This window comes from Lutjanus erythropterus, chromosome 10 (assembly GCF_056507025.1).
Source record: "Lutjanus erythropterus isolate fLutEry1 chromosome 10, fLutEry1.hap2, whole genome shotgun sequence".
In the NCBI taxonomy this organism is placed as follows: Eukaryota; Metazoa; Chordata; class Actinopteri; order Lutjaniformes; family Lutjanidae; genus Lutjanus; species Lutjanus erythropterus.
The window spans coordinates 1,885,949-1,901,118 of record NC_139326.1 but is presented as its reverse complement, the minus strand read 5'-3'; the positions used below and the strand labels follow the sequence as shown (position 1 = coordinate 1,901,118).

At 40.0% G+C, this 15,170-nt stretch overlaps 1 protein-coding gene across 1 annotated transcript in view; it reads right to left on the bottom strand.

The window, feature by feature from the left end:
- Nucleotides 1–14,798, bottom strand: part of dock5 (dedicator of cytokinesis 5) — a 57,919-nt gene extending 43,121 nt beyond the window's left edge. The window contains exons 1-5 of the mRNA XM_084727834.1: nt 14,624–14,798; nt 2,231–2,314; nt 1,979–2,019; nt 1,289–1,344; nt 921–1,017 (exon numbers count right to left, since the gene is read on the bottom strand). Coding sequence (XP_084583960.1) covers nt 921–1,017; nt 1,289–1,344; nt 1,979–2,019; nt 2,231–2,314; nt 14,624–14,666 — 321 coding nt within the window. The 5' untranslated portion in view covers nt 14,667–14,798. The remainder of the gene's footprint in view (nt 1–920; nt 1,018–1,288; nt 1,345–1,978; nt 2,020–2,230; nt 2,315–14,623) is intronic.
- Nucleotides 14,799–15,170: the final 372 nt, after the last annotated feature.

The window sequence follows — 15,170 nt, the reverse complement described above, 5'->3', positions numbered from 1 at the left end:
CTGCAATTATAACAGACTCCCTTAAAAAATAAAAATAAAAAAATCATACAATTTTAGGAGTGGAGTGAGTAGAAAGATTTTATGGAATGACTACGGATCAAATTTTTAATCATTAGTGGTTTCTTGTAAATTCTGCATTAAATGAATCATATATTATTTCTTTCCTTGTAAAAAAAAAAACAGTGTCAGCATTTTATTGACAGTAAAATGTCAAATTTTACATAAAATGCCAATTATCAATAATCAATACTGGCTGCTACTTTGCAGCTCCTTGAGATATTATGTATAAGATGATGTAGCGATGTGTTTGTTTGCAGACTGAGTGGGGAAGTGAGATCTGATCACAAGTGGTCACTCGAAATGCGTGAAGGTGCATGGTACGCTGCATGCATGTGGCGTTCAGATAATCAGAAAAATGAGCTCTCGACTGAGAAAATTCATGTGAACGCCCCTTTAAGTTGGAACAACAACTTGGAAAGTCTGTAAAACCTTTTGGTACCAGACCTGCCAAGCTGATGTCATATCACGCTGAAACACGGTGGACTAAATGTTGGGTTGATGATTAGAAACTTTTAATGAATTTATGATTTGCATAGCAATTTTTTTGCTCACATGTAATTTGTAATATGATATCAGGTTGTCAGCGTTAGTTGCTGTCCACATAGAGTTTCCTAGAAAAGGAAACATTAACATTAACTCTACCAACAAGGAGAGTAAAGCAATATTTTAGTGGTTTTAGGGAAAATAAATAATGGAAATAGCCATGACTGTGTTGTTTAAATGCTCTGAGCAATAAAATACAACACACTGAAGTCAGAAGAGAGACTCCCCAACTCGGGAAATGGGACCATCCGAGGAGCACATGAATGCAGCATTAATAACAGGTGTAAAAAGAAAGAGGAAATCCACTGCACACGTACCACAAAGAGCTTCTGCCATATCTGCGCCCATTCCCTCAGTGTTGCCCCAAGCTCCTGCACCAACGGTAGATCTGCTGGAATAATTATTTCCTGCTGGCTACCAGCCACAAAAAGAGAAAAATAAAATGTTGGTAAAAGTGGCTCATCGCTCACAGATCATGTCATATAATGTGGACAGACACAAATGCATTTGTACACATGATAAATAGTTGGATGGTTTCCCTGCTCAGCCAAGAAAAGCATTACTGAATTATCTTTATGATAATTACGAGTCCACTGCTGTGTTATTGGCAAATGACAAGACGGGGCGGCAAACCAAAGACAAAGTGGATTATCTTCACGACATGTTTACTGATATGTGATCTCACCCGATTCCTTCGACCGTGGCCTCCTTCAGGTGGATGTAGGACGCTGGGAAAATGCCCTGAGGAAACAATGAGGTAATCAGTACACTGTAAAAAAAAATTTAAATAAATAAATAATTAAACAGGATTTTAACCTATTGAATGTACTGTCTATGGCTCCAATGTGCTATTTGGACTGTAACACACTTTTTTAGATGTGCATTTGATACATATTCCTCCTTTAAGTTTTGAAATAAAGTAAAACAGTACCTATGATCATAAGTCAAGGTACTTTACTTTTCTTCTTTACTTAATTTCAATCTTTGAGTTTGAGAAACCCCCAAAATTCTAAATTTTCACAAATAGTTCACCTAATATGAACCCAATTTGACGTGCTTGAAAATTAAATAGTTACAAAATATTAACCATTATTTGCTTTCACTTTGCTGAGTTTACTCAACATTTTTAGTTTAAGTTTATTTCCAAACTTAAAACTAATAGATAGAAATGTCATATTTTCAGTTTGACTCAAAACTCAACAATATAATAGGATAATAGTTGCAGTAATGGCTTGTTGTTTACAGTGTATTTGTGAATACTTGACAGTATTGGTTACAGGATAATAGTTGCAGTAATGGCTTGTTGTTTACAGTGTATTTGTGTATACTTGACAGTATTGGTTACAGGACAACAGAGGGTTAATGACGGCCTCACCTTCTGTGATTTCTTGCGTAGTGTGTAGCCTCTGTACCAGCCTGAGGACATATTCATTAAGACAGAAACATGTTAGAGTGAAGGAAGGACAGCAGTGGTGACAGTCCAGCCTGTCAGCAGGACAACGTGCTGGACTCATTTACATTATTATGCTGAGCATATTGAGCGCTGCTTAGTTCAACATTTCATTAGCGTTCCTGTGCCAGCTTGCTTTGAACAGGGATGTGTCTGGGCCTGTCGTGGCTCACTCACCTTCCAATTTCTCAAGTATGTGCACCGTGTCCCCCACCTGTAGACACAGCTCCTGCTCACCACTGGGATCATAATTGTAGATTGCTGAAGGACAGAGAAGCAGGGGGACTGTCTCATTATGAGGGACACACACAACATTCAATAAAAACTCTTAAAAGGAAAGATTTTGGCCGACAGTTTGACTGAAGAGTTTTGTTCCTCCTCAAGGTCCAGTGGATTAAGAAAAAAACCCCAAATCCCTTTCCAATCACTCATTGCACAGAGGAGCAGGTCTGTTTTTAAAGAAGTTCTGGATCAGAGGTTTGCACAGGCTTCTCTCAGGAAAAGGAAACCAATTCACCCCCCCTGTTGCAGAGCTTGGACTCACGAGCACAGAGGATCTTGATCTTTGATTTATTCCTCTTCTTGCTGCGCTCTCTAACAGCAGGCCCCGTGTTTGTGCAGCAGAACAGTGTGACTCAAACCTTTAAAGCTTTTTGACGAATCTTAATTGAAACGGATGCCCTGAGGCTGCGTTTAACGTTCCAGTAAATGGGACCGTGCTGCAGCAGGTAGCAGCAGTGACTAAAGTGTAATACCAAAATTTTAAACTTGATGGCAAAACAGAAAACAAAGTCCGAGGCATATAAAATATATTTTTTTTCTTTTTCTTTCATTAACAGCCTGCACACAGTGATCATACGGAAAGAATCACTGAACACTGCCTGGTTCTGCTGCAGTCATATATGAGACAGGACAATAAAGACCGAACTGAACTGAGGTCTGTAAAAAAGTACAATTACAGAACTCAAACCAACTCTCAGAGTGAAATGACTGTTAGTAACACATGTATAAAACACAGTCTGTATTTCAGGGACATGATGCACAAAGTACAGTAACAATCTGACATTGCACAAGCGACGTAGAGCTGCAACAACTGATTAATCTATTATTAATCAATGACTAAATGAATCACCAACTATTTTGATAATCAATTGATCAGTTTAAGTCATTTCTAAAGGGGAGAGAAGCACAAATTCTCTGATTTCAGCTTCTTAAATGTGAATATTTTCTGGTTTCTTTACTCCTCTCTGACAGTAAACTGAATATTTTTGGTTGTGGACAAAAACAAGACATTTGAGGACGTCATCTTGAGTTTTAGGAAACACTGATCGACATTTTCTGAAGGGTTATTTAGAACCTTCAGAACAGAGTGCCGTTTTATTCTCCCTCAAACAAGAACAAGTACAAGTACAAAAAGTAAAACATGCAACTTTTTTTTCACCTGTTCCTGCAATTTCAGTGCCAAATAATGGCTAAAAAAACTGAAACATTTTGTGCGCAGTTTTTTTTTTTTTTTAGAAAACAATCCCAAAAAGGGCCTGGAGGGACTGAAATGTCCTTCAGAGGGCGATTTTTTTACTTTCATATTTTGAGCACATTTCAGAGCCTGTACTTTTTCATTTTTACTGCAGTAAAGAAGTTGAATCAGTACTTCTACTTTTACCAGTCTTTTTTCTGTACCTCTGCTTGTGTAATGAATGTGCGCACTTTTGCCACCTTTGTGACAACCTCAGCGAGGAGCAGAGCTGCGAAGGCGATGGCATCACTTCCTCCTATATTTCTGATATCCTCTCACCACTGCAGCCTTTGGTCAACAGTCACACACACACACACACACACTCACACACTGCAGGTTGTGTGTGTGCCAGCTGGCTCACCTGCGAGCCCTGCCCCGTCCTACACTCACTTTATTACCCTAACAGCTTTCCTGGAGGCGACTCCTGTCCTTCCTCTGCAGCTCTCTAACCAGGACATGTATGGGAGGGATCACAAAAGAATAAGTCTGCGCGCACACGTCCGTGCACACAAACACAAAACCTGACAGACGTTGCAAAAGAGCAACCTTGGCAAACAATACTGTAGCAAAGGTCTTTGTCATGACTTGAGGGAGCTGCAACAGCGCGCAGCCGCTCATTCTCATAGAGAGATAGAGGAACTATGAGCAGAACTCTGCCCTGACTTGCATGGTGATAATGCTTGTTGCTGGAGGCTAGATTTCACAGCACGCTTCGACTGGCTCAGCTTATCACACCTCAGTCTGAATACCAAAACTTGACATGACTGAATGCGACTACCCTTCTCTCTCCATGATTTCCTCCTCTCTGATAGATTTTTACAAGCTTTCCTTAAAACAGACAAAACATCTCCACAGGGAATCAGTTTTCAGTCGAGGACTGTGTTTTCGTGAGCACCCCACAGCCTCTTAAAATCTTACTTTACACTGGCTGTGTTGTTAAGATATCACCTGCACAGGTTCGTGTGGATGAAGCTTTACAGTGAGATCAAAAGGAAAACAAGTATGAAAACCTGCAAACCAATGGCACGTCTTTGTTTCCCCCTTAAAGGGACAGTTCAGGTTTTTTGAAGTGTGACTATATGAGGTACTTATCCACAGTCAGTGTGTTATCTACAGCAGATGGCCGCCGCCATGAGAAGCAGCAGGAGAACCGGTGTAGGAAGCCAGGAAGCTCAGCAGCAAAATGTATTTTAGCCAGCTAATAAAGTCATATCTAAAATATTTTCATCCCCTTTCCTTGCTGTCAGGCAGCCTTTGACATGAAACCGCTGTTAAATAAGCCAAGTCTCGCTCTCTCCAGAGCAACCAAACCAAAGTCATTTTACCTCACAGAAAACAGCTGGTCTAATTAATCACTAACCTAAATAGTCGCTGTTGAATTTAATAATTGACTAATCATTTGCTGTAGGGAGGGGTGCAGCGAATTCACAGTTCAGGTCGTATCATGATTTTGAGTCATGCATCAGATCATTTTTCAGATCAGCAAAAAAAAATGTAAAAAGGTGTGATTAGGGTTAAATTATTTAAAACATGTACTTGGCTTTCATCTCTGTCTGTCTGAAGTCATTATCATAGTAATGTAACTTAATGTAATAATAATTATATCTAATAAAAATTACACTACAATAACATTACTATAAGTATACTCCAAACACTGTATTATGTATACATAATACATATATGTATTAAACTGTATTATACTACAGTATAACAGATAATTATACACTGTACAGTATAATACAGTGCTTCACTCAGTAGTCTGGTTCAATGTCCCGCCCACAGCATTATCTGATTGGTTGGAAGTCACAATTAATAACCAATCAACACAGACCCACTGTGTCACAGACCAGCAGTCACAGAGTTGCACCGGTGAGCAGAGAGGAGCTGTGCAGAAGTTAAGACAGCTGATATCGCCAAAGTTTAAACTATCACCATCTCATTATCTGTTTCCATGACGACAGCGTAGTTACACCAGCGAAAATGGCCGAAGTCACGGCCGGGATTTCACTCGCAGGGAAGTGACGGCTCTTAAATAGACTTCACAGAGACGAGCTGCAGAGTAAAACACAGTGCACATCTGTCCTGTCTTTTAACTGCAGCTGTGCATCGAGATTTCAGGTATAATGAACACAGGATGCTGTAGGTAACACACTGACTATGGAAAGTACCTCATACAACCACGCTTCAAAAAACCTGAACTATTCCTTTAAAGGGAAAAAAGAAAGTAGCAAAGTGTCACTGGTGTTGCACAGTGTTTCTTCCTTAAAGCAGATGAAGGCTCTCACAGTCAGGCTTCATCCACATGAACCTGTGCAGGTGATGTCTTAACAACACAGCCAGCGTGGCTTTAAACTACAAAAACACAAACACTGTCTTTAAATCAGAATGTGAATTTCCTCACATCACAGTTTCCTCTTCAGACTGAACAAACCACAGAGTTATGAACAGAAAGTTCGGGCCTTCGGAGCTCACACAGTAAGACGCTGTGCTGTTTTATTTAAAAAGAAGACAGACATGCTGAGTTCTCTTGGAGAAAAGAGTATTTTGTTTTCACCAGGAAATTATTTGTGCAGCCAGAACAATATCGAATGAAACGTGCACTGAAGAAATGACATCTGCCTCTGGTCATGCCGAGAGTGACAATGGTCCATTCACCAACTTGACACAGTGTCCGGGCCTGGCAACAGCGTGGCAGTGTGCCAGTGGCAGGAATCCAGTTGAGCGTGTTGTGATGCCACGCTGTCTAAACTAAAGGCAACAGTCTGGGTCTCGGCAGCAGCACAGCTCATCTGTACAACTATCTGCTCCTTACACTGGGAATACTGAGCCTGTAGCTGCTGCTGTAAAGTCCAATAAAGCCTCTATCTGTGTAGGTTCAAGTGAACGCGCACGCTAATGTTAAATTAGAGTCAGCCTGATTCAACCTAAACGATTTATCATAGAAGTCGATTAGAAAACAATTAAAGAACACCACGGCTCAGTGTGAGCAGCTGCTCAACACAATTCAGTCACAATCTATTGTTCTCATCACTGACTGGGTGTGAAAGCGACATGTCAACAACTATTAGAAGCTCTGGCCATGAGAAAACTCACAAAACAAGTGAAAAAGAAAACACACACACACACACACACACAGGAAAATGATGCTGCAAGATGCAGAGCCTAGCAACCAAGCCTTGAACATACAATTGAAGGGAAAATAGGTCCAGTGGATTCATTCTGACTCTCAGCAGGAAAATCCTTCAGTCTAATACATGAGAGAGATGAAATATATAAGTCCAGTCATGGCGGCAGATGGAAGCTGCACGCTGCAAAAAACACGTTCTGTTTCAGCCAAACTAACCAGCATCATTTTTACCTGTACAATGGAGCTCAAACATTTTAACACACAAAAAGATCAAATCATCACAATAAAAAAGAGTAGTATTTTAAGTTAAAATTAGGGATGTGATGATCAGATATTTTGTATCAATATCGGTCTGATTCTGGCCAAAATCACTGGATCAGATATCAGAAAAAAGTCAATCAATCAGCCTAAACTAGAGCCACACATGTTGGATTTCTGGGGCTGATGCCATTACCAATATTAGAGAGAAAAAAACCTGATTTGGACGTATCAGCCGATGTTCGTATGAGAAAACTGTTCAATAAATGCAAACCATCATGAAAGTACACAACAAACAGGGCTGCTGCTAACGATTATTCTCATAGTCGATTATTTTCATAGTTGATTATTTTCTCAATTGATTAATAGCTGCTTTTCTATAAAATGGTGAAAAATAAGACACTTAAATTCAAAACATTGTGTTTACAATTCACCTTTTTGCTTTTGGTCTTTAATAAAAATAGGTCTCACGACCGAAACAGCACTACAGGTGAGAGGAAAAATATGTGTTTTTGATTTGGTGGGGCGTGAACTGTCCCTTTAAATGACATTTTGAATGTTTGAATGGTCCTGACCAATCAAAAATGCTGCTACAAGTCCTGTGTGTGAAAAAACATCAATAAAGAAATGTCACAGAGGAGTCAAGAAACCAGAAAATATTCACATTCAAAAAAAGACTCAACTATTTAGCGATTTCCAAAATAGCTGGCGATTAATTTAATAGTTGCCAACTAATCGATTAATTGACTTATTGTGCATTTCTTCTCTTAGGGGAGTAGAATATTTGTTAAGTCTTATTAACAGCTAAGTTGTTAGAGAGGGGAAAAAGGTTTCGGTATCAGACATAAAAAACATCCCTCAAATCTATGACAGTATTACATAAACAGAGATTTATGTTATGAGTGTATAGATGTCTTCAGTGAGCCACCACTCAGTGATATATAAAACCCTTATGAAACTAGTATTCAAGCACATTAAAATTGAGTGCTACCACAGCAGGGAGAAGTACAGTGTCTCTACTAAAATCCATTAGGTAAAAGCAGCAAGTCTATTAAAGGTTGTTTTTGAGCCAATTCTCCTCAGGCAGGACATTTCAAAACATAAAGGCCTCGGCAGAAAAGCTTCCCGTCTCCTGTCTAGACAGCCAGAAACGATCTGGAGCTCTTAAAACTGTGCTCCAGCTAATAAGTCCTTATAGGTTATCCATAAATCAGAAAGTTAATTCTCAAGTTCAAAGCTAATAGAGCAAAAAGGGATAAAATTAGACCAGTGAGGGTTTGTCTTTTAATTCTGGTTAAAAACCTGCTGCTGCAACGCTTAACAGAAAGAAAATGTCAATTCCCTTATCTGAAGGAGAAAGACATTTTACTCCAGGTTCCTCAAGAATTACTCTGAAATTATGTCTGAGTTTTAAATGACTGACCCTCCATCTGCTCCGTCCAACAGACCGGAGAAGGAGGAAACATGTATCTCACTGCCAGCGATCAGATTTGACATTGTGAAATGAACAAACAGGGATGTATTGATTTTGATCTACGGAGGCTGAAAATCCCAACAGCTTCAGATTTGTTTTGCAAATAAGACGCCCACGCTGCACAGAACACCTGCAGAGCAAACAATTCTGAGCCGTTCATCATTTTACACAAACTTATTTGTTATTTGTTGCATAATTTCACAAAGCAGAAGTTGCGGCTGCATGCTTGAAATCCTTTTCAAACGACCACAGAGAGTGCAATCATCAGTCAGTCTTTACGACTTCAGAGGCTCGACAGGCAGCTCCCTGAAGAGAAGTCGAGGTGATTACAGGACTGCTGCTTGTAAGCAACTGTAAGGAATTATAATTATTATGAACACATTATTATACAATATAAATAAGAACACAGAATATGCAAACTCCAGGGCTTTGCTGCAATGGATCAAAATGTAGTAATTATAACAATATTGAAAGGGATAGTTGAAGTTTTATTACACAACATAGGGCTGCACCTAATTTTCTCCATTAATCGATCAAAAGTTGTTTGTTTGAAAAAGTCAGAAATTGTGAAAAATGTCAACATTTCCCAGAGCATAAGATGACTCACGTCCTCAAATGTCCTGTTTTACTCACAGTCCAAAGATATTCTGTTTACTGTCACAAAGGATTAAAGAAACTGGAAAATATTCATATTCAAGAAGCTGAAATCAGAGAAGTTGAACTTTTTTGTCTAAGAAATTTAATCAAACAGATTAATCCATTATCTGAATAGGTGGCAATTAATGTAATAGCTGATTAATCAATTAATCGTTGCAGCTCTAATGGAGATTTCCCACATTTCTTAATTTATTATCATATAAAACTGAATGTCTTTGGGTTTTAGACTGACAGAAGGAGACATTTAGGGACATCACATTGGACATTTAACTATCTTCTGACATTTTATAGACAGTGCTGCCCTTTAAACGTGACAAATAACTTCAGTGTTTGTTTTTATTTTAACCACTAACAAATAAAAGAAGCAGGTAAAAAACTTTGGGCAAGTAGATTTCTGATCAACTTGCCCAAACAACAAGTAAAGTTGGATGATTTAGCATCACTGTGTTTTGTGTAGAAAGCAATTTACACGTTCATCTGATGAAGGTGAAGAGTTTCTCTGTGTTCACCTTAAAGAGATAGTTCACCAAAAAATGAAAATTCAGTCATTATCTACTCAACCTCACGTCGACTGAGGGTTCCTCCATACTGCTCGTCTGCTGTTATCCAAGTCTTTCTGACATGATCCTTAGCTTGGAGTCATGTTCACACACACATGCACACTGTCTGAAGGTGTGTGTGGTGTGACGGTGTGCAAACAGCATGTCAGGACTTTGTGGACTAAAAACTACCTTCAATCTGCATGAAGGTGAGTAGATAATGACTAAATTTTCATTTAAGTGAACTATCCCTTTAAATCTGAGTTTACAGGTTATATGTGAGCATGAATTATTACATGACAACCTGTTTTGAAGCCAATTATGGCCCAATATGGAACTTACACAAGCGTGCCGTGGAGAGCTGAGCTGATGCCTCCAGTGTAGCTACAGTGAGAGTTCAGCGGTCAGTGAAGCTGAAGACATCTCTCATCCAGCTGTTAACTTTTATAATGAAACAGATTTACATATCCAAAGATATGAACCTTTCACTGAGGGAGAAGAAGCAAATCTGCTCCTAGAAGTTTTAACTAATTTGTGGAGGATCTTGTAAATGTCTTCTCTTTTTTTACCTGGGCTCTATTTTAAATTATTTTGGTGTCTACAGACTAATAGTGACAAAAAGTTTTGGAACTGGTCCAGTCAGCATTCAAATGTCGGCAGTGAAACGGGCTTCAATTGCTGCAACGCAATCCTTGGGGCCGAATGCATCCGTCAAAGTACATCCACGCTAAAAGTGCATGTTTCTGCCACTGACAGGCACAGGCTGTTATTCTGAGTGTCTGACAACATTATGCAAAATGTTCCCACAAACAGAGCTTTTCACACAACTTTTTTCATTTTACCTCACAATGTGGGAGCTGCTGGTCCTCAAAGGGTTAGCTTGATGTGTGATGTTTTGATTTTTAAAAACACCAACTTCTGTGACATTTCTGAGGTGACCTACTGGATCAGTTCAAAAACTTTTGGGAACTACCCTTTAAAGAGCACCCGCAAACTGAGCATTGCAGTCCTACAACATAACTGAATTCACTTTTCTTTTTTTAAAATATCAAAATCAATGCAGTAGTACTAGACATATTGTCTTTTTTATTCCATGTATTCCTCTTCCTCATCAAAACCTGACGCCTACATTACCCAGAATGCAACTCAACAGCAGACAGATTGGTCAGAGATTCGGGTGTGTTATTCTAGTAACAGCTAATGTTGCTTCATCAGAAAGAGAATTTCTATGATTTATTAATTGGTTTGAGGAACTGATTTCTTTCTGCAGTAGAATCTAGCAGAACCACTTTCTTTTCTACTAGATGTAGTTCACATTAAACTGCTGACAACAAGGTCTGTGGATTATCTTGAGGAACCAGGTCATGATTTCTAGAAAGGGACACAGCTGTTCAGTTTTTCAAATGTATTTTATGTAGTTTTTTGGTTCTTTGAGGACCACAAACCGAGTGTCATTTAGTCCCATTATGTTACAGAGAAGGCAGACATCTCTGTGTCCGATATCTTCAAAACTCTGCATCTCACCCCAAACCATCTGGATAGTAAAAACGGCACTACAGGCCAGGGGTAAAATACATACTTTTTGATTTGGGGGTGAACAGTGTTCCCCTTTTCCTGTTAGTTAGTGAGGGTATAAAATGTTTGATGCTGTCCATGTAAGCTGTCAATACAGATGTCCAGCAGTGTCTGGGTTTTGATAAAATTCATTTACTTATTAAGCTGACCTTGCTCTGGAAGCAAATAAAGCCTTGAGGAGTCATTATGGATGCAAACAATGTAAAAGATGCAGTAAATTAAACTAACGAGGGAGTGCATGTTCTTCACCTGCTGAGTCTAATGCTTCACTCAAGTCTCCAGTGCAGTTTTCTCCTCAGGATGTAAGAATGAGGAAACTATCTGATTATGATGGTGTCACAAATTCACCATTACAGATTGTGATTACTTAAGCCCCTTATTACCCACATTTCCCTGTTAGCTAGCATGATATTACTGATATTATCAGAAACCGTGCGATCTCGTCTTTCATCCCAAAGTGTGGCTGCCTGTATTTGGGCGCAGCCCGGGTTGACTAATCGGATTAAAAATGTAAGACCTTGTACAGGGTCTGATGGCATTTTAAGGATTAAATACAGTGTTGGTGACTCCTGCCCTGTTTCTGAGGCGAGTGTCAGGAGAATGCCACAATCACGCAGAGCAACAGTTCTGAACGCCATACAGGGATCTAAAAGGATTAACGGGAAAAATTCCTCAACATCAGCTGCTGAAACAAGGTCATACAGAACTGAGAGGGGGCGTGTTTGTGCTGCAGGGCCTCCGTACCCACCTGAATCTGTGGGTTAAAACTGTTTTTAGTCACAACAGCAGCAGAGCTCACAACGCTTCCTTTAAAGCCGGAGATAAAGTCTGTGAGAGGATCCAGGTTAGAGCGCACAGACGAGTCTGATTCACTATAACACACCAGGCTTTTTCTCTGCCCCCACATACAGGCTGTTCTTCATGTGTAACACATCTGCTGCACACCAGGAAAACACCGTCTGTCTGTGGAGTGTCTGCAGCTTTAAGCTCAGATTGAGCGGTGACTCAGTGAGGCGGCCAATGACCAGCCGACCTGCACTGACAATAAAGTCATTTCAGTAAACCTGAGAGGAATTTCTCATTGAGCTCTTCATTTGCCTTCAGGGTGTGGAGGAGGACTACCTGATAGCAGGAGCCTACAAACACACATACATAGTACAGGGCCACACCTTACTGCAATGCAAAATTTAAAAATGGTCAAAATATACAGCTTTTATATTATTCTGTAGCTTCCCAATGCTAGTCCTTGTGTATTCAGACGTGAACAATCAATTTTTGGGTCAAAGTACACGTGTGTTAGTGACAAAATGCTATTTTCCCCGAGTCCTTCTGAAAACATTTTTCCATGTGACCTGACGTGGGTTTCTGCACGATGGCGTTGATACATAGAAACCCTCTGGGTTAAGGAAGGGCAGGACATCAGCACTTCATCACTGCTTTTTTCTCGCTGCTGAGTGGCACTTTCTATTTGAGAAACACAGAAAATAGTGTCAGCTGTGTTGCTGTTTAATTGATTTTTAGATTCCTGAATGAAGTTTTTATTTATTGAATTAAACGTTACCTTTACCACATTTATATATGATCATGGTCAGGGTTTTGACGGCTTTCAAGGGTGTTAATTTTTTTTCATGTTTTGCTGCGTCTGGATCTTGAAGGCTCAACTTATTTTGGACTAATATCTGATTTCATGTATTATTTTCTTATGGCACAAGCTTGATAAGCAGAAAAAGCTAAATGCATCATTTTATTTCAATTTTATTTTAAGGTTGAGTGATTGGATCAATATATTGGCTATCTGCGATTGGCTGAGTGACTTTTGGGGGTGTCGCTCCACGACATACTCTCATTCGGTTCATTAGGGCTGAAGAATTCTGTGAAATGATTTACAATATTAGAGGTAGTGATAATTTTTACATCATTACTCTTATTTTGATTGAAAGGCATGTCAAAATTACTACGTGTGATTTTTTTGCAGGAATCTTTAATAAATGAAGATGTTTTTTAAGTCTGTAGGACCAGACAGTTCAAGGATGTATTTCAAAGCTTCAGAAAGGGATGCGATCGCACCAAGCTGATGTGGTAAAGTTCATAACTAGTGTTAGCATTAGCTTAACGTTAGCCTCTCCTGTGCAGCTTAAATGAGGGCTGACCCTGTCACTTTTCCAACAGATAGGAAACTGCAGGATCTTTTGTTTTGTATAATACATTGAAAATCAGAGTCAGCTTGTTCCACAGGGAACATAACCACACTCTGTTCTGAGTGCTCGACCAAAAAGACTCAAGTTCCCCAAAAATTAGTAAATGAAAAAGTAAACCTGAGGGGTATTCCATGAAGAAGCAAAATCTTTCTGGAGCTCGAGCTCAAAAACAGCACAAAATTATAAAATATAAATGAAAAAAAAAAAAAGAATAATAAAACAAAACACTGACTCGGTTCATTGAAACCTACATGTGCTACATTTGCATGGGATGGACTGCTGTGATTGGTGGAGCTCACAGGAAGCTACGCTGATTGGTCGAATTTGCGGAAAAGTTGCAGAGTTTGGGCAAAATTGCGAAGCCGCACAGAATTCATGGGGATTGGTTGAATGTGCAGGAAATGTTGCGATCGCAACGTCACAACTTCCCAGAGGGACTGAATTAGATGGTATCAGAGCGGTGCACAGAGTTACACACTCACTGATACACAGGTTTAGCATTTTGGGCAGATCAGGGGCAATTTCCTGAACCGGTATCACCATCAGAACAACCCTATGATATACTCAATTTCTGCCATATTCTGCCTGTAAATCTTTCACACTGGACCTTTGAGAATCATGATACATATCAAATAGGCGTCTGGTCCCAGCCTTGATTATAAGGAACATAAAACCTGTTATATAGCTTCAGAAGACAGACCCAGTTAAACAGCCCGGCTATGTGACTCAGTGTGTCTATGCAAATTCAGTCTCTTATCTGACATGCAGTCACAGCTCAGGCTCCCACATGGGGCCCTACAGGGGTCCTTCAGGGGGGCTCCAGGGGACCTTCCAGCAAAATGAGGATTCAATGAAGTTCACTGTAACTTCAACTAAGTCCTCTCAGTGAGATTAAACACAAGAATGAGTGGTATGCTCATTGAACTCTTGGCTCTTTTCCACGTTTCCTCACTTCCACCTCTTCTGGACAGTTGGACAAGTTATTCCTCACACCCAAACATCCACAAAGACACTCCCGGGACAACAACAACATGGAGGGAAAACACGGGAATAACTTTACATCAGACTTTACAGTGTAACAAATACTCGACCTGCACCAACCGCAACAAAGTCGCCAATAAGTTGTGTTTCCAACTCCAGAGTCCTCCTCCCCTTCAAGTTTCTGGGAGTTCACTCAGTCACCGAGCGCAAACACACACGTCTGTAGCTCCGTTAGATAAACTTACCGACTCCGTACTTCTCCTTTTTAGTGGGGATCCAGCGGGTCATGGCGGCGGCGGAGGTGTGGAGCCGTCTCAATAAATAAATAAATATATACAACAGCTGGAATATTAAGAGAACAGGACGGGCGGTGCTGGACTCCTGCTCGTCCCGAAGGCTCTACAGTTCCGCCATCATGACTTGTGAACTGAGAGGAGGAGGAGGGGAGGAGGAGAAGGGGGGAGAGAGGAGGGCAGGAGGAGGGGAGGAGGAGAGGCGTGAACCAGCAGGAGGCTCCCAAACTAAACTGAACTACCCCAACAACAACAACCACAACAACAACAAGCCGAATACACCCCCGACACTCATGACATCACAGGGTTTCATCTTTGGCAACAAGTTTTAACATTTATTTAGTAGCTGCAGTTGTTGAATGTAACTAAGTATTCAAGTACTGCACTAAAAGTACTTTACCCAAGTATTATCATTTCATGCTACTTTAGATTTATACTTGGCTACAATTTGTAAGCCAATATTATACTTTTTACTCCATTACATTTATCTTACAACATT